The 17,875-nt window shown below is 46.0% G+C and overlaps 3 protein-coding genes across 3 annotated transcripts; all 3 read left to right on the top strand.

The window, feature by feature from the left end:
* Nucleotides 1-1,589: 1,589 nt before the first annotated feature.
* On the top strand, nt 1,590-3,465 carry LOC311367478 (C-type mannose receptor 2-like; the record flags this gene model as incomplete). Its single annotated transcript, XM_084486318.1, has 4 exons — nt 1,590-1,635; nt 1,980-2,372; nt 2,754-3,178; nt 3,364-3,465. Coding segments are annotated over 4 exons (966 nt in total), but the record flags the coding sequence as incomplete, so codon positions are not given.
* Nucleotides 3,466-5,670: 2,205 nt separating this feature from the next.
* On the top strand, nt 5,671-7,661 carry LOC311367477 (C-type mannose receptor 2-like; the record flags this gene model as incomplete). Its single annotated transcript, XM_084486317.1, has 4 exons — nt 5,671-5,716; nt 6,056-6,448; nt 6,797-7,221; nt 7,560-7,661. Coding segments are annotated over 4 exons (966 nt in total), but the record flags the coding sequence as incomplete, so codon positions are not given.
* A 1,338-nt stretch (nt 7,662-8,999) lies between these two features.
* fbxo7 (F-box protein 7) lies at nt 9,000-17,500 on the top strand. Its single transcript, XM_084486712.1, has 10 exons — nt 9,000-9,137; nt 9,277-9,396; nt 11,119-11,326; nt 12,754-13,113; nt 13,742-13,886; nt 14,303-14,386; nt 14,833-14,931; nt 15,394-15,570; nt 16,666-16,709; nt 17,097-17,500. Exons 2-10 carry the CDS (start codon nt 9,278-9,280, stop codon nt 17,439-17,441), a joined length of 1,581 nt encoding a protein of 526 aa, XP_084342838.1. The 5' UTR covers nt 9,000-9,137; nt 9,277; the 3' UTR covers nt 17,442-17,500.
* Nucleotides 17,501-17,875: the final 375 nt, after the last annotated feature.

The following is a 17,875-nucleotide window of genomic DNA, read 5'->3' as shown; positions in this document are numbered from 1 at the left end:
CCTGCTTGTGAAATGCACGAACATCTCCGCCCAGTGCTCGGCCGTTGGGTGGTCGAGCACTGCATCCACTGTGCGATCATCCCTGTTGCGTATGCCCTCACACATTGTCGAAATCATATGCTGGATGCTTTAATCTTTCTATGTGTTTTTGAGTTAATGATCGGGGCTCGTTGGCTATCTAATCGCGGACAAAAGGGGACATTTCATAGTGGATGGTGGAAACCGGCACATTTTAGCGTCCCGACCGGCTTTTGCTGGGACTCGGGACACGCAACTCAAAATCGGGACTGTCCCGGTGAAATCGGGACTGTCCGGGTGAAACCGGGACGTGACCCTACGTCAACAACAACTTAAATATCCTGGGCATTTAAGTCCTCTAATCAAAATCTTCTTATGAAGAGATTTACAATGGAAAACCTTTTATTGCAACTTCACACATGGTCCACCTTTTGTTAAGCTGTAAAACAAATTTGGAATTAAGGGATATCTTCAATGCATGCGACACTCACACCCAAGTTTACTTTCCTTAGCATCATTTAGCCTACACAGCTGTGTGGACTGGATTGGTGATAGAAGGAAGGATAGGTCAGTTCTTTATAGATGGATTGATGTAAATGCATAGGTTGATGGATCGATATAGATCCTCTGTAATCCTGTCCACCAGTCAGAAAGGCTGTGTGTATGAAGTGAACAATGTTTGTGTTACACACAGGAAAACACATACTGCTCTTCCTTTCGCTAGCATTTCATATGCATGCAAATCTCAGTTGTCACTCAAAATAATTTGTATGGCTTAGCATTTTCAATATAAGAATCAAAACCTAGACATATAACCTACAGTCAGCTAGTCTTCAAGAATCGCACCAAAGGGTTCTATTTAATAACAAAGCTGATACAACGCAACGCAGGTAGGACAAAACACTTGGTGACCTCCAGTCAGATCTATCTTTTTTCAGGAGTGCATATATGATCTAGGTATTGTTGGGAAAAATAGTCTGTCTAGTTACTTGACCAGATAAAATGAGACGGAGAGGTAATAAAGTCTGTCAGCACGAGGGCCTCAGATTTATTGAGTAAAGTAGCAAAGGTAATACTGATTCATAAAGCGTGAGAGATCGAATATTCTACGTCCCCTAACAGCGCTGAGGTTGTCTGGAGCTTCGCCTCCGTGGAAGTTCTGCTTCAGAAGAGCCCCGTGATCCGGTGCATGTGAAACTTATAGTATCTTTCCTAGCCAGGTGTGTGTGGTAGACTTTGTGTGGGTTATAGAGGGTTCTCTTGTCCCTGAGCCTCCGGGTTGTGTTGTCTTTCTGTGTGATATGTGTGTCCTCACCATCTAGCTGTGGCAGAGTGTTCTCCACAGACTGATAGGGGGGCTCGAGGGTCATCTTGACCCTCTTGAATGTGTGGTGTGTTGTGTTCGTTAGGTTTGGACCCAGAGTTTACTATATTCGTAATGTAATGTGTCCGTCAGGTTATTTTTGTCCATCAGTATGTCAATACATTTATTTCTAGCTTTCTAGTAATTTCAGTTTTTGCTGTCAATTTTTAATACTCAAGGTTTCAACTGATGTCCAATTGATATTTTTTGTTACAGGATGCAGGAGGCCATGCTGCTCTTTCTTAGTCTTTCAGGTCAGACTTGTTTGTGTGTGTTTGTCAGTGTCTATTTCTGTTATGTGCTGTTTCTAGCTTTCTTAACTACCTAGCCGAAAGCCTGCTTAGTCTTACTCAAAAAATTCAAACGGGCATACAGAGATGTCAGTACTAATTCTTATAGTTGAATGAGAAAGTTGTGACTTACCTCAGTCCAGTATCCTACTGCTGACACCATGTTGTTACACACAGCTTCAAGCTTTCGTATAATGTTGAGAGTTCTTTGAGTTCTTTGATTGCCACCGGGGGACTCTAACCCATGCTAACATTGAGTTGTAATAACTCTATATATGTGTGTGCTCTCTGTCTGTAATCCCCTGCAGGGCTCTTCCTGGGCCACCATGCCTTGCATCCTATCAAATCCTACTACTACGTGGACCAGAAGCTGAACTGGACCGATGCTCAGCAGCACTGCAGGGAGCGGAATGCGGACCTGGCCACCGTAGACGACGTAGCGGACCTCCAGCACCTGCAAGAGTCCAGAACGGGCTTTAATTACGATGACGACTTCCTGTGGATCGGACTTTATGATGACCGCACGCGTTGGAAGTGGTCCCTCGGAGACCAGGACTACAAAATTGGCCAAGACTATGGAATGTGGAACAGTCAGGAACCAGACTTCTGGTCCAACAAAGAGAACTGTACACAAATGATGTTTACGGGTCACTGGAACGATAAAAAGTGCCACCTACTAAAAGGTGCAGTTTGCTTTGATGGTGAGGTGCAATTATATTATTATGTTTTAGTTTTAAAATATTTTTTAGCAGTACTAGTAAAAGAGGATTATTGGCACACATTGATAAGCAGGGTGCGATTTGTTGGGGGGGGGGGGGGGGATAGGGCCTACCATTTACTTAAAAAGGTAATCAGGCCTCTTGATTGCCTATTTTTTCATGATAAAATAAAAAAATAATTTTTTTTTAAAAAGAAACATCCCCCCACTAGTTTTATGACAAATCGCACCCCGTTGATAATATCTACTTAAGGCATTCCGGTCACCTTAGCCATGTTTAATCAGGGTATAGATGAGAAGAATATTGACAGAGATATAGTGTTAGTCTGATTCCTTTCCTTTTTTCCACCTCATTCTGTTGTAGATGAAGACCCCCACTACATCTTTGTCGAAAAAAAAATGACTTGGTACGATGCGTTGCAATACTGCCGGTCTCATTACACTGACCTGGCCAGTGTGCGCAACGCGGCTGAGAACCACAAAGTGTTGGTACTTACAACATCTGAAAGATGGATTGGTCTCCACAGATATCCGTGGTCCCACTGGTCTGATGGAAGTAGAGCCACTTTCTTGAATTGGGGACCAGGTGAACCAAACAGCTATGAAGGCCCCATTGCTCCACGTTGTGCAAAAATGTCTGTCACCTCAGGGAGTTTCCTTGATGAGGAATGTGGCCTTTTGTATAACTTCGCCTGCCAGAGAAAACCGACGCGCTCAACCTTCAAGATCAAGATCAGCTCTGAAGCCGACATGACGGATCCTGAGGTGGAACGCCAGATTTTGGAACAGGTAGGCTATGTATGTATGTATGTGTGTAAGAGTATGTTTATTTAACTCTTGGTAACTTACCCATTTACACTAACATCAAACATGAAGACAGTAACATCAAAACAATAAAACACACTTGTGCTAAAACGTGTAAATGAATAAGAAGTAACCATGACTACTACTAACACCTTGTGTCTGTCCCTCAGCTCTATGTGAAACTGGCCGAGGTGGGTGTGACTGGTACAAATATCAGCTGGGTTCTCAAGGACGGACAGGTGTTTCACAAGGACCAGCCCAGCAAGACATGAGAGGAGGTCATCGCTGTGTTCTGCTCTTTGTGTATTGAAATATACCTTTAGTCATCCAGCAACAGGGCTCCAAAGAGATCCACCTCTAGGCTGAGAACATTTAGAGAATACAATGCTCTCATTAATCACATACTAGAATTTTGCAGTAGTTTGTTTGGCCTATTATTTGTTTTATTAGTAGTAGTACCAGTACCACCACCAGCCCCACCTGCGAGTGCTCCGGTTTCCTCCATCACCACAAAATGTAAAAAAAAAAAAAAGTATAGGCTATATATTTATACACATTATCATTATTGCTGATATAAGTGGTAACCCCAAATTAATCGTAATGTTATTTCATTCTACTTTAGTGTCTTATCAGCGGAGTAGATCTTGTTGACAAAGAAAGGTTGTGGCCGGTCCTTAGTAGGCTACGATGTTTGAGATATCAACATGGAAAGAAAACTTTTGTTTTTGCCATTATATCCTCTTGGGTTTATTAGAAATGTGGTGCACTATACAAGCATCAAATTTAAGTATGAATAAAGAAATGTATCATCATCAATCAATGAGTTGTTTTTTCTCTGAGCACATAAGGAGCAGGGGCAGAGCCAGCCTTTGTGTACATCTGGGGCTTAGCCCTGAGGGGGGTCTGAGCCCCCCCCCCAGAAAATGTTGAATTTCTAAGATGCGATTTCCTGCATTCTAGTCCATTTTAGGGTGACCTGCTGGACATTGGCAAATCCTAAATCCCTTCTGATTCATAGCCTACATTTTCAGTTGCAGGGCCTGCTCAAGACAATACTATTTAATGGAAAGAAACAATAACCACTTAACTATGGACTTCTAGAGATTTTTATGTAAACTACAATGGCAAATTTGAGACTAACTTTCATTAGATTCATTGTGTGAGTGAGACGTCAACCTCATAGGGCTCCGAAAACATGACCTCATATTAACGCTCTTCAAATTAGCCTACACATATTTGTTTGAGGAGTGAATTTGCTCCAAAATCGATTTGATGACAGCCTGCTGTGGAATTGCGGAAAGGTGTCATCAAAATTGGCCCGTGTAACAAGCAACGCCTTTAAGGTGGGAGCGGTCATGCGGTCCCTCTCGTCAGTCGAAGTAGGCCTATTGTTCATGATGGAACGATCAGCTCAACGGGAGCATGAGTGCCAGGCAGATACACGCCAAACTGACAAATTATATATTTTTGTACGGAATCCCCCTGCTTGTGAAATGCACAAACATCTCCGCCCAGTGCTCGGCCGCTGGGTGATCGAGCACTGCATCCACTGTGCGATCATCCCTGTTGCGTATGCCCTCACACATTGTCGAAATCATATGCTGGATGCTTTAATCTTTCTATGTGTTTTTGAGTTAATGATCGGGGCTCGTTGGCTATCTAATCGCGGACAAAAGGGGACATTTCATAGTGGATGGTGGAAACCGGCACATTTTAGCGTCCTGACAGGCTTTTGCTGGGACTCGGGACACGCAACTCAAAATCGGGACTGTCCCGGTGAAATCGGGACTGTCCGGGTGAAACCGGGACGTGACCCTACGTCAACAACAACTTAAATATCCGGGGCATTTAAGTCCTCTAATCAAAATCTTCTTATGAAGAGATTTACAATGGAAAACCTTTTATTGCAACTTCACACATGGCCCACCTTTTGTTAAGCTGTAAAACAAATTTGGAATTAAGGGATATCCTCAATGCATGCGACACTCACACCCAAGTTTATGATTGATGGATCGATATAGATCCTCTGTAATCCTGTCCACCAGTCAGAAAGGCTGTGTGTATGAAGTGAACAATGTTTGTGTTACACACAGGAAAACACATACTGCTCTTCCTTTCGCTAGCATTTCATATGCATGCAAATCTCAGTTGTCACTCAAAATAATTTGTATGGCTTAGCATAAGCATTCAATATAAGAATCAAAACCTAGACATATAACCTACAGTCAGCTTCTTCAAGAATCGCACCAAAGGGTTTGATTTAATAACAAAGCTGATACAACACAACACAGGTAGGACAAAACACTTGGTGACCTCCAGTCAGATCTATCTTTTTTCAGGAGTGAGTGCATATATGATCTAGGTATGTCAATACATTTATTTCTAGCTGAGTGTGATGGTCATACTGTATGTAATTGTAGTTTTTGCCGTCAATTTTTAATGCTCAAGGTTTCAACTGATGTCCAACTGATATTTTTTGTTACAGGATGCAGGAGGCCATGCTGCTCTTTCTTAGTCTTTCAGGTCAGAATTGTTTGTGTGTGTTTGTCAGTGTCTATTTCTGTTATGTGCTGTTTCTAGCTTTCTTAACTACCTAGCTGCACGCCTGCTTAGTCTTACTCAAAAAATTCAAACGGGCATACAGAGAAGTCAGTACTAATTCTTATAGTTGAATGAGAAAGTTGTGACTTACCTCAGTCCAGTATCCTACTGCTGACACCATGTTGTTACGCAAAGCTTTCATATAATGTTGAGAGTTCTTTGAGTTCTTTGATTGCCACCGGGGGACTCTAACCCATGCTAATATTGAGTTGTAATAACTCTATATATGTGTGTGCGCTCTCTGTCTGTAATCCCCCGCAGGGCTCTTCCTGGGCCACCGTGCCTGGCCTCCTATCAAATCCTACTACTACGTGGACCAGAAGCTGAACTGGACCGATGCTCAGCAGCACTGCAGGGAGCGGAATGCCGACCTGGCCACCGTAGACGACGTAGACGACCTTCAGCACCTGCAAGAGTCCAGAACGGGCTTTAATTACGACAACGACTTCCTGTGGATCGGACTTTATGATGACCGCACCCGTTGGAAGTGGTCCCTCGGAGACCAGGACTACAAAATTGGCCAAGACTATGGAATGTGGAACATTCAGGAACCAGACTTCTGGTCCAACAAAGAGAACTGTACACAAATAATGTTTTCGGGTCACTGGAACGATGTACAGTGCCACCTACTAAAAGGTGCAGTTTGCTTTGATGGTGAGGTGCAATTATATTATGTTTTAGTTTTAAAATATTTTTTAGCAGTACTAGTAAAAGAGGATTATAGGCACACATTGATAAGCAGGGTGCGATTTGTTGGGGGGGGCTACCATTTACTTAAATAAGTAATCAGGCCTGTTGATTGCCTATTTTTCCATGATAAACAAACAAAAAAAAGCAACATCTCCCACTAGTTTTATGACAAATCTCACCCTGTTGATAATATCTACTAAGGCATTCCGGTCACCTTAGCCATGTTTAATCGGGGTATAGATGAGAAGAATATTGACAGAGATATAGTGTTAATCTGATTCCTTTCCTTTTTTCCACCTCATTCTGTTGTAGATGAAGACCCCCACTACATCTTGGTCAAAAAAGAACTGACTTGGTACGATGCGTTGCAATACTGCCGGTCTCATTACACTGACCTGGCCATTGTGCGCAACGTGGCTGAGGGCAGAAAAGTATTGGAGCTTCTTCCACATTACGCATGGATTGGTCTCCACAGATATCCGTGGTCCCACTGGTCTGACGGAAGTAGAGCCACTTTCTTGAATTGGGGACCAGGTGAACCAAACAGCGATAATGGCCCCATTGCTCCACGTTGTGCAAAAATGTCTGTCACCTCAGGGAGTTTCCTTGATGAGGAATGTGGCCTTTTGTATAACTTCGCCTGCCAGACAAAACCGACGCGCTCAACCTTCAAGATCAAGATCAGCTCTGAAGCCGACATGACGGATCCTGAGGTGGAACGCCAGATTTTGGAACAGGTATGTTATGTTCCTGCAGTAGTCTAGGAGACGTTTGAGCAACAACATGGCAAAAAGGAAATTGCCTGCTTCCTTTTAGTATGCTTTTAGTTGTCATTTTGGGATTCTGCATTAATACAAAGCTTGGTTTTCCTATTATTAAATAGTTTTCAATAATTTTAACTTTTAACTGTGATATATGAAGCACTTGAATGTAATATATTTATAAACGTACTACTTGGTAACTTAACCCACTTACAACAAGTTACATGAAAACCATAAAACACAGTTGGACTAAAACATGTTAATAAATAAGAAGTAACCATGACTACTACTAACACCTTGTGTCTGTCCCTCAGCTCTATGTGAAACTGGCCGAGGTGGGTGTGACTGGTACAAATATCAGCTGGGTTCTCAAGGACGGACAGGTGTTTCACAAGGACCAGCCCAGCAAGACATGAGAGGAGGTCATCGCTGTGTTCTGCTCTTTGTGTATTGAAATATACCTTTAGTCATCCAGCAACAGGGCTCCAAAGAGATCCACCTCTAGGCTGAGAACATTATGAAAAGAAATTATCAAAAAAATATGTATTCCCTATCATCTGGTTGTTCTTAATCATAGATAGCTAGATTTGTGCACTCGTTTTTTATTATCATTCATAGTAGCAGTAGTAGTTGTAGTTGTAGTAGTAGTTGTAGTAGCAGTAGCAGTAGCAGTAGTAGTAGTAGTAGTAGTAGTAGTACCACCAGTACCAGAACCACCACCCCCCTCTGCAGGTGTTTAGTTTCCTCCAACACCTCAAAATGCTTGTGTTAACCTTCCGTCCCGGTTCAGGGCACCTCACCTGGAGTTGGTTCCCAGGCCCCGCCCTGTGAGGCAGGCAGCCCGCTGCTGCTAGCTCCTAGCTCCTAGCAGTGGATGGGTTACATGCAGAGAATTCATTTCTCCATGGGGATTAATTAAAGTAAAAACAATACAAAAAATATTTTGATCTGATGTATCACATCAATCATATTATTACTGATATAAGTGTTAACCCCAAATTAATCGTAATGTTATTTCATTCTACTTTAGTGTCTTATCAGCGGAGTGTCTTGTTGACAAAGAAAGGTTGTGTTCGGTCCTTATATCACTACAATGTTTGACTTTTTGCCATTATATCCTCTTGGGTTTATTAGAAACGTGGTGCACTATACAAGTATCAACAATGAATAAAGAAATGTATCATCATCAATCAATGAGTTGTTTTTTCTCTGAGCGCATAAGGAGACACCAGCAACAAGGCGTTACTCGTCCAAAGGGTCCTGTGTGTAATGGACTAAATCATTGATGTGCTTTTCCATCTGAAATGACTGACTCTAATTACCCCATATCAATCACTGATGCAATATATTGAATGTGGCATAAATACAAATAAGAAAATTAGAGCTGTTCAATTAGTCACACACAAATAACTGAACGTTTATCTTGTTGAACTGAACTGCTGACATATGGTTAAGGGTCATCACTTTAATCAGGTCAATCAAATTAATTACACATACACGTGAAGGGTTTAAGACAATCAAAATTCAGGAATTGACCAGGCATTAAGAAAGATTAGTTTAGCATAAATACATAAATCACAAGATTGAAATGTTGTATCTTAATGTTGTGGTTCTCAAACACAATTCTCGGTAAGTTAGTCAAAGTCAGATGGGGAAGAGGACACCTGGAACACACAACAACATCCAGCTACCGGAAGCAGTTTGGTTTCCCGTTCGCTGATTGGACAACCCCGGGAAAAACAAGACCGGAAGAACTATAACGAAAGTGCGTCTGGCTTGTGTGTGTTTACACACAAGTGGGCTCCGAGTTAATACTTTGGAAAACTTCAGGACAGACAAAACAACTCCCCCCCGCGCATGGACGTCATCGAACCACCACGTCGAGTTTAAACGTACGTGACGGCCGGCCGGTCATGACAGGACGGGGTTTTTAAAAAGCAGGCACAGCGCTAGTACGTCAGCTCTGTGCGCTCTAATCACGAATGGGTGTGTGATGTGATGTAATGTAATTATGTGTCCCACGACGTTTAGCATGAAGCTCCGCGTCCGTATCAACAAGCAGACCTACCGGGTGGAGCTGGAGGAGGGGGCCTCCCTGACGGAGCTCACCGTCCGGATCCGGGAGGTGCTGCTGCCGTCGCTCGGTCTGAGGTGAGAGAGAGAGTTCGATCGCCTATAACCTTTATACCTCCTTTCCTTAACCTTTGTGGAAAACGTCATCGGGTCCAGGAGAGATGAAAATGTGCTTCCTTTCGAACATAGGAAAAAAGACAGCACTGTTTTAAAATGAATTCGACTCCACTTTTCCTAACCGACGTCACTGCGCGACGGCGGGTTTTGCTGACCTCTAGCGGCTCTAGTGGGGAACTACAATTGTCCAAAGATGGGACTACAACAAGCGCTCTTTTGATCCATGCGTTCTTCTCGTATTGATTTCAATCAGGGTTATCGCCAACGGTGAGAATCACTTAGGTCGGACTTGGCTAACGGGAATATTTGAGGCCACTTGAATCCCAATTCACATGTGGAAAAAAGAGGCTCAACTTATGTTGATGTTGAAATTAACTGCCCCCAGTATTCTTTCTTAAATGTCAAGTTGGCATTTTCTTTTCTTATGGTGTATATTATGTGCTTACTATCTAGCAATAAATGAATTCATTTAGATTCAAATAAGTATGTTTCTGGAATTGGTATCCGTTATTATCAATTGTATTTTCTTCTCTTCTGCTTTACTGCGTCTCTCATGCGTCTTCGCGTTGAGTCGGTAAACTTCGTCGGTGGCCTGTTTTTTTTTAAATATTGCCGCCGTAAAGGATTAGGCTATGGGATACCAATATCTCCTTTTCTTTCGTATAGGTTGGTCGGCAGTAACCTATGCTAAAGGAGATTTTTAGAATGTTCTGAGTTCTTCTTTTGACAAAAATAGTATGTTTAGTTTATAGCAGTGTTCACATCATGCATACGTATGACTTGTAAACTATTACATATTTTAGTGCCCTCGTAGGTCATTATGTTGAATGTGACATGTTACGTTGTGGGTCGTCTATAAAAATGTAACATCGCTTTCTGTGACGAGTTGCTCATCTTGTGATGATGTGATATGAACACTGCTATAAACTATAAACCCTCTTTTTGTCAAAAGAAGAACTCTGAACTCAATGAAACCAATGAGGCGGTGCGATTTCTGACGGGGGTGCCATTATCGGCACAACACCGTCACCGTGATGGAGTTAAAGCTGCAATACGTGACATTTCAACCAGCTCGTAGCTTCGAAATGACCCTGGCATATCTGTAGTCAATGCTATGGATAATTCAATCATGTTATCACCAAAGTCATATCTTATAATAGATCCTTGATATTCTACGTTAAAGAATGGATGACCGACCCACACCTCGGTCATGTTGCTTTGCATGTTTCTCCCGAAAGCCGTGGACGGACAATCTGATCTAGAAAAGACGCTTTCTTATCTTATCATAGGATCTCTATTTTAATTGTAAGCCAGGACCTGTATTTTTACAGACTTAATAGCCAAATACTATTTATGAATCGGAATACTGGCATCCAGTTTTGGTTTGTTGCAATCTGTAACCTCAACGCTAAGATGCCACTACCATATCCCCCACACTGGACGACGTTTAAGCAGTCGGCACATATCTCTATCCTAACCCATAACTAGACATTTCGTAAAAGGAATACACCACTGGGAAAAGCAGATTGTTTATCAATCAAACTACAATTCTATAAAAGCCTGGAATGCCGGATAGGAAGAAAATGATGTAAAACAGCTAAGTCGTCGTGGGGGGATGTTTATCATACATCGTGTTCTGCTCGGTGAATGTGTGTGTGGTTTTCGTCCCCTTTTTGTTCCCAGTCCCGACACAGAGTTCTCCCTGTCGCTCAACGGTAAAGAGCCGCTCTCCGACACGGGCCAGACTCTCTCCTCGGCCGGCATCGTTTCTGGGGATTTGATCTGCGTGATCCTGCCGCCGTCTTTGGCTCCGGCCCCAGCCCTCAGCAGTGCCTGCCACGCCACAGACCCACCGAGACAACAGCAGACAAGTGCCACAGCTTTCTGTGAGGTGAGGAGCAACCAAATAGCCGTGTTGTGTTTCCTCCTTCAAACCATGTGATTTAGAAGTGTTTATGGAAAGGTGGAAACGTTTTTATTAAGTTGAATCTATTGTAATCTAACCTAAAATAATTATTTGATAAGGTGTTGTTGTACATTTGTCCTAGCCCCCCCCCCCCCCACACACACACACACACACTTTGATAGAAGAGGTACTTTTGATAGTAGGCATGGTTTTGCTCTTGTGGTTGTGGTGGGGTGTGCGGTCCGTCATGGCCATTAGTGGAGCATTCTAGCCTCAGCCTGCTGTGGTCAAAATGAAAGTCCTCCCTTTGACAGGCTTGGTTTCATCAGCCACAAACGGCTGATTTCCTCAGACGGAGCTAAACTAGGAACGTCACGGCAAAGCCTTTTGCTTCGAACACCTGCTTGCTTGCCTTTTCGTTGTCGGTGAAGCCAAGTTTTTTTGCTGACCGGTTTCCAAAGAAATGAAACCCGAGGTTGCTTTCACTTTGAAAGCTGTTTGCTGTTGGAATGAATCTTCCATTTTGACTCTGTTTTAAACTTGAGAAAACTGAGTAACACTCGGCGGAAGGCTCTGTCGTTACACTCCCCTCACACTCACACCCGACTTTGAATTCCGTGGTCGTCCAGCACTGGCCCAATTTACAGGTAAATTCTGCAATGTTTTGCATGTGAAGATGTGTGGCGGCTGTACAGCATTACAGAAACAAGGACAACTGCCCTGGATCGACTTAACACATGTGGTCCACTCTGTGTGTGTGTGTGTGTGTGTGTGGACCAGAACTCTAGTGCAGGGTCGGCCAACACGCTGGGACCATGTGAGTCGACCGCAGGGCATGTTGATGTTCTTTTTGAATCAATAACACTTGCGCTTTGATTTGATGGCAATGACAACATTGAATATACTGTATGATTGTAAAAAAAAACAAAAAGGTGTTATTAACTCTGACCTTGTCTAGTTCAATATTGTGCGCACGCTTTGCTGAGACAAGCCGTGCGACTCTGTTATTTGTTATTCAGGAAGTTTGTATCAAGTATTAGCCCTTTGTGTTACTCAGTACCCTTGAAGTAGCTCTCAGGTTCAAAACGGTTGGTGAGCGTTGAGAGTTGCTACCGTCGCTACCATCAAAACTGGATCCCTTCGGGTCTTATTTGACTCAAAATGTCATGCTAAGCATTAGGGCTGTGCAGTTAATCGAATGTTGATTGCGATTCCCCCGCAGTTCCCATTTACAAAGTCTTTTTTTTTGGAGAGAAATGCTGAATTAATGCGTCATGTTTTCAAACTCAAAAATAATCGTCTGACTAATCGCGATTTCAAAATTGTCCCAAAATAATCGTGACTATAATTTTTTTTCTCCCCCTAATCGAGCAGCACCTGCTAAGCATTACGCCTTACCCTCTCGTACCTAGACCCGGCCCGGTCCGAGCAGGGAGGCGACAACGGCCACAACAACAACAACAACAACAACAGCAGCAGCAGCAGCAGCAGCAGCCTCCAGCCCGGACCGGATGGACGTCGGCCCCGCTGCCCCGGCGGAGGAGGAGGGGGAGGAGGAGGAGGAGGGGGGGGGTGTCGGCCCCCCCCGGGCACCCTACACCCAGGAGCCCATGCTGTGCAGCGAGGCGGAGGACGGCCAGGCCCCCCTGTCCCTGGAGCTGCTGCACCGGGGGGCCCGCGGCGGCGGCGGCGGCGGTGGCGGCGGCGGTCCCTGCGACCTGGTGCTGGTGGCGGCACACGTGCTGATGCTGGAGACGGGGTTCACTCCGCAGGTGAGGACGCGGAGTGCCGCGGGGGGGCGGGATGCGGGCGTGGTCGTACACTGCGTTTAAAGGTCCCGTGACGTGCCACCAGGTGTGAGTGTGATTGGCCGTTACGAGCCGTTTTGAAAATGTGCCGCTTCTGACATCACAGGTGGGCGTGTCCACCTAGACGTGTGACGGATTAGATGAGCAACGTTTGCTACGGTCCACTGGGCATAGGCTGGTGGACTGATCTATCCCAGCGCACATCTAGGTGGACACGCCCACTTGTGATGTCACTAGAGGCAGATTTTCAAAACGGCTTGTAACGGCCGATCACACTCACACCTGGTGGTATAATATGGGACCTTTTAAAGTACAGTTATCTTCCCGTAACAAATCATTTCATACATTTGTATAACTTAATCCGTTCTCAATAATTGCATTTGTATAATGTAATTCCTTCTGAAGATAGTGTGATGAAACATTTCTTCTTCTTTTTTTTATCAATATTTCTTGGTTTCCCTGGCATAAATCATAACCAAAGCTTAAGTTGCTTAAGTCAGGTTGTGTTGTACCCCGGGTCAAGCACTTAGAATTGAGAACACTTGGAATAGAACTGAGCTCTGATTGGACCGTTCCGTGTCCGTCCCCTCAGGACACTGGGCTGGGGCCCGGGGACATGCCCGGGGGCTGGCGGTCCCCGGGCGGGGCCTACAAGCTGCAGTACACCCACCCGCTGTGTGACAACAGCCTGATCATGGTCATAGGCCTGTCCATGGGGCCCGTGCTGGTCATCAACGGTGAGACGGGACGCACGCACGCACGCACGCACGCACGCACGCACGCACGCACGCACGCACGCACGCACGCACACACATTCACACTCACACTCTCACACACGCACGCAGGCACGCACGCATGCACACACATGCGCGCACACACACGTGCACACACACACGTGCGCACACACACACACACACACACACACGGGGGGGGGGGGGGGGGGGTCTGCTTGAAGGGAGTTTGATAAAAAAATATATATAAAAGATGAAAAAAGTTTTTTTTTGATGGGAACTTAATGTCAGCCTAGCAGCAGCATGCGCTTGTATTCATGGTTTGATAGACGAGCAGGTGAACAAAGCTTCCGGCGGCCAGTGTGCCCACGATGGGCGGGGACGACTGTACGACAACTCACCCCTCGTCTCTCCCCCTCCAGCCACTCTGAAGGTCAACGAGAAAGTCGACGCGGTGCGCAAGTTGTGTCTCGACCCCAACACCTACGTGACGGCCGTGGTGTCGGGTGAGTGGACACGCCCCCCTCCCCCCCCCCCCCCCCCCAACCCCCCCAAACCTGTTAAAGGTGTGATCAGCCGTTACAAGCCGTTTTGGAAATCTGCCTCTAGTGACATCACAGGTGGGCGTGTCCACCTAGACGTGCGCTGGGATAGATCAGTCCACCAGCCTACCCCGGTGTGTGACCGTAGCAAACGTCGCTCATCTAATCCGTCACACGTCTAGGTGGACACGCCCCACCTGTGACGTCACTAGAGGCAGATTTTCCGAACGGCTCGTAACGGCCAATCACACTCACACCTGGTGGTGTAACACCTCGTCCCCATGTTGACATCAGGATTAAAGAGACAAAGTGAAAACGTCACCATAACAATGATATGTAACGGCGGCTGGAGGAACGGCCTCTCACACCGTCCGCCCTGTTCCGTTCACCCCACATGTGTCCTACCCCAGAGGAGGGCGGGGCCGCGGCCGTTTACAAGGCCCTGGCCAAGCTCTCCAGGATCTTCAAGGACCAGCTGGCGTACCCGTTGATCGCAGCGGCCAGAGCAGGTAGGCACAGACACAGGAGCTAGCAAGGCAAGGCAACTTTATTTATGTAGCACTTTTCATACACAAGGCAGACTCAAAAGTGCTTCACATATAAACATTGTCGTGCAATAAAAGAAAATAATAGATGCGTAAAAAGTAAAATAGATAGAAAATAAAGGCAAAGTAAATGGTTAGCATTAGCCATGAAATGAAATGGTCGGAAGTAAAATAGTCAGCATTGTTTTTTTTGCGGCGAAATGGTTAGCAATGAAATGGTTTAACGAGAGTTAGCAACGAAAGGGTTTACAATCGAATGGACGGCAATGCATCGGTTAGCCGCAAAAGCGCATGAGCAGTAAAACGGTTAGAAACAAACAAATTAAACGGTTAGCCGCGCGGCGCTTTCTCTGCGTGTTAAACACTGGGTTTGCTCACCGTCGCCCCCCCCCCCCCCGGTGGTTTCCCCTGCCTCCTCCTCCGCAGCCATGGCCCTGCCGCCCGCGTTCGGCCTCTGCGTCCTGCCCCCCGAGCTGCTGCTGCGGGTGCTGAGGCTGCTGGACGCGCCCTCCCTGGTGGCGCTGTCGGCCGCCAGCCGCCGGCTGCACGGCGTGGCGGGCGACTCCACGCTGTGGAGACACCTCTACGTACGCGACTTCAGAGGTAGGAGGAGGAGACGACGAAGAAGAAGGAGACTGCTGATCCATTTAGATTACATTAAAGGGTCGACACTTGAGCCGACACTTTTGTCCAAAGCGACTGACAACGAGGACATTTGTCCGAAGAAGGAGAACCGACAATATATCTCTGTCTGTCGGTGCAGTGAGGCTGTTCATAGAACCAAGTGCCAAGCACTAACCATCACTAGGTTAACCCATAACCCCGTACACAACAAGGATAGCTAGGATAAGATGCTACACAATGCCAAGTACTATTTTTTAGTGCCAGGACGTACAAACACACAATAAGTGTGTACATTAAGAGCCAGGACGTACAAACACACAATAAGTGTGTACATTAAGTGCCAGGACGTACAAACACACAATAAGTGTGTACATTAAGTGCCAGGACGTACAACGCACAATAAGTGTGTACATTAAGTGCCAGGACGTACAACACAATAAGTGTGTACATTAAGTGCCAGGACGTACAAACATACAATAAGTGTGTACATTAAGTGCCAGGACATACAAACACACAATAAGTGTGTACATTAAGTGCCAGGACGTACAAACACACAATAAGTGTGTACATTAAGAGCCAGGACGTACAAACATACAATAAGTGTGTACATTAAGTGCCAGGACGTACAAACACACAATAAGTGTGTACATTAAGTGCCAGGACGTACAAACATACAATAAGTGTGTACATTAAGGGCCAGGACGTACAAACATACAATAAGTGTGTACATTAAGTGCCAGGACGTACAACACACAATAAGTGTGTACATTAAGTGCCAGCACGTACAACACACAATAAGTGCGTTAGAGGGGTGGAGGGCTGGCTATGCAGAGTCCAGGTGAACTCTGAACAGGTGTGTGTCTGTGTGCACTTAAAGACACTGTTCTGTGTCCTTCCCGCTCATCTACTTTGGCGTCTAGTTACCGGACACCGTAACGATTTCATTCAGTGGTGATCTCAGATACCGGTCTTGAAGGAGCTCTCGTTGTGGCCTTAAGTATCCGTGACATGCGACAGAAACGCTACCACGGTTTGAGCAGAACCAGACTCTTACCACAGTGTTCTCTACCTCAGGTCACGACCTCTCCTCCTCCTCCACGGAGACCGACTGGAAAGACGTAAGGAACACGCGTTGTTACAATGTCTGTCTCTGTCTCTCTCTGTCTCACTCTGACTCTCTCTCACACACACACACACACTCTGTCTCTGTCTCTCTCTCTCTCTCTCTCTCTCTCTCTCACTCTGTCTCACTTTGACTCTCACACACTCACTCACTCACTCTGTCTCTCTCTCTCCCTCTCTCTCTCTCTCTCTGTCTCTCTCTCTCTCTCTCTCTCTCTCTCACTCTGTCTCACTTTGACTCTCACACACTCACTCACTGTGTGTCTCTCTCTCTCTCTCTCTCTCTCTCTCTCTCTCTCTCTCTCTCTCTCTCTCTCTCTCTCCCTCTCCCTCTCCCTCTCCCTCTCTCACTGTGTGTATCCTCTTCTTCTCCCCCCACGTAGCTCTACAAGAGGAAGTACGCCGCGCGCAAGCACTACCGGCAGACGGCCGCCCGGCCCCCCCACTGGCTGCCCCCGCCCGTGTACCCGGTGGTGCCCGGCGCCAACCCCTTCCACCCCCAGCCCTTCGACCCCTACCCCCCGGGTATCATCGGGGGCGAGTACGACCAGAGACCGCACTTCCCTCTGGGCATGCTTCCAAGGCCGCGCTACGACCCCCTGGGCCCCTTCTCGGGGGGCCTGGGGGGGGGGCCCCCGGGGATCGGGCCGGGCCCCCCGGGGATGGGGCCCTCGCGACGGCGAGGGGGGCCGGGGCCCATCAGAGACATCCGGCGCGGGTTCATCTGATTCTCAGCGGGATTCTCCATGTTGACCTATCGGCGGCCATTTCAGCTTTCCCCCCCCCCACCCCAAAAAAATGACCAAACTGAGTTCAAATCGTAGCGTGATTAAACCTTGATGAGAGAAGCGTTTGTACCAGCCGGAATTAATCGTATTTCAGTTGCTGTGCACGATTTTTCCCCCCCGCCCCCCCAATCAAACATCAGAAGTTCTAACTTCTTCTGCAACGCTTGACGACTCAGCTGTGCTTCAGCTGTTTTTGTGTCGCTGGACAGTGATTGGCTGTGCCTTTGTTCTGCTTCAGGGCATTTCTATCGCTCGCCTTTCGGTTAATTAAATCAGCTCTGCTTACCGATGTGACCCTCTTTCCTTTCCGTAACCTGTGCTATAACGTATATATTAAATATATATATATTTTATATGATATATATATATATAGA

This window comes from Micromesistius poutassou, assembly GCF_964030765.1.
Source record: "Micromesistius poutassou genome assembly, chromosome: 22".
NCBI lineage: Eukaryota > Metazoa > Chordata > Actinopteri > Gadiformes > Gadidae > Micromesistius > Micromesistius poutassou.
This window is presented reverse-complemented; position numbering and strand designations above follow the sequence as displayed.

Excerpts from the sequence above, each read along its gene's own strand:
- fbxo7 (XM_084486712.1), top strand. The coding sequence starts at position 9,278 with ATGAAGCTCCGCGTCCGTATCAACAAGCAGACCTACCGGGTGGAGCTG. Across the intron at positions 11,327-12,753 it reads GTGCCACAGCTTTCTGTGAG|ACCCGGCCCGGTCCGAGCAG; the intron begins GTGAGGAGCAAC and ends TCTCGTACCTAG. Across the intron at positions 15,571-16,665 it reads CTACGTACGCGACTTCAGAG|GTCACGACCTCTCCTCCTCC; the intron begins GTAGGAGGAGGA and ends TCTCTACCTCAG.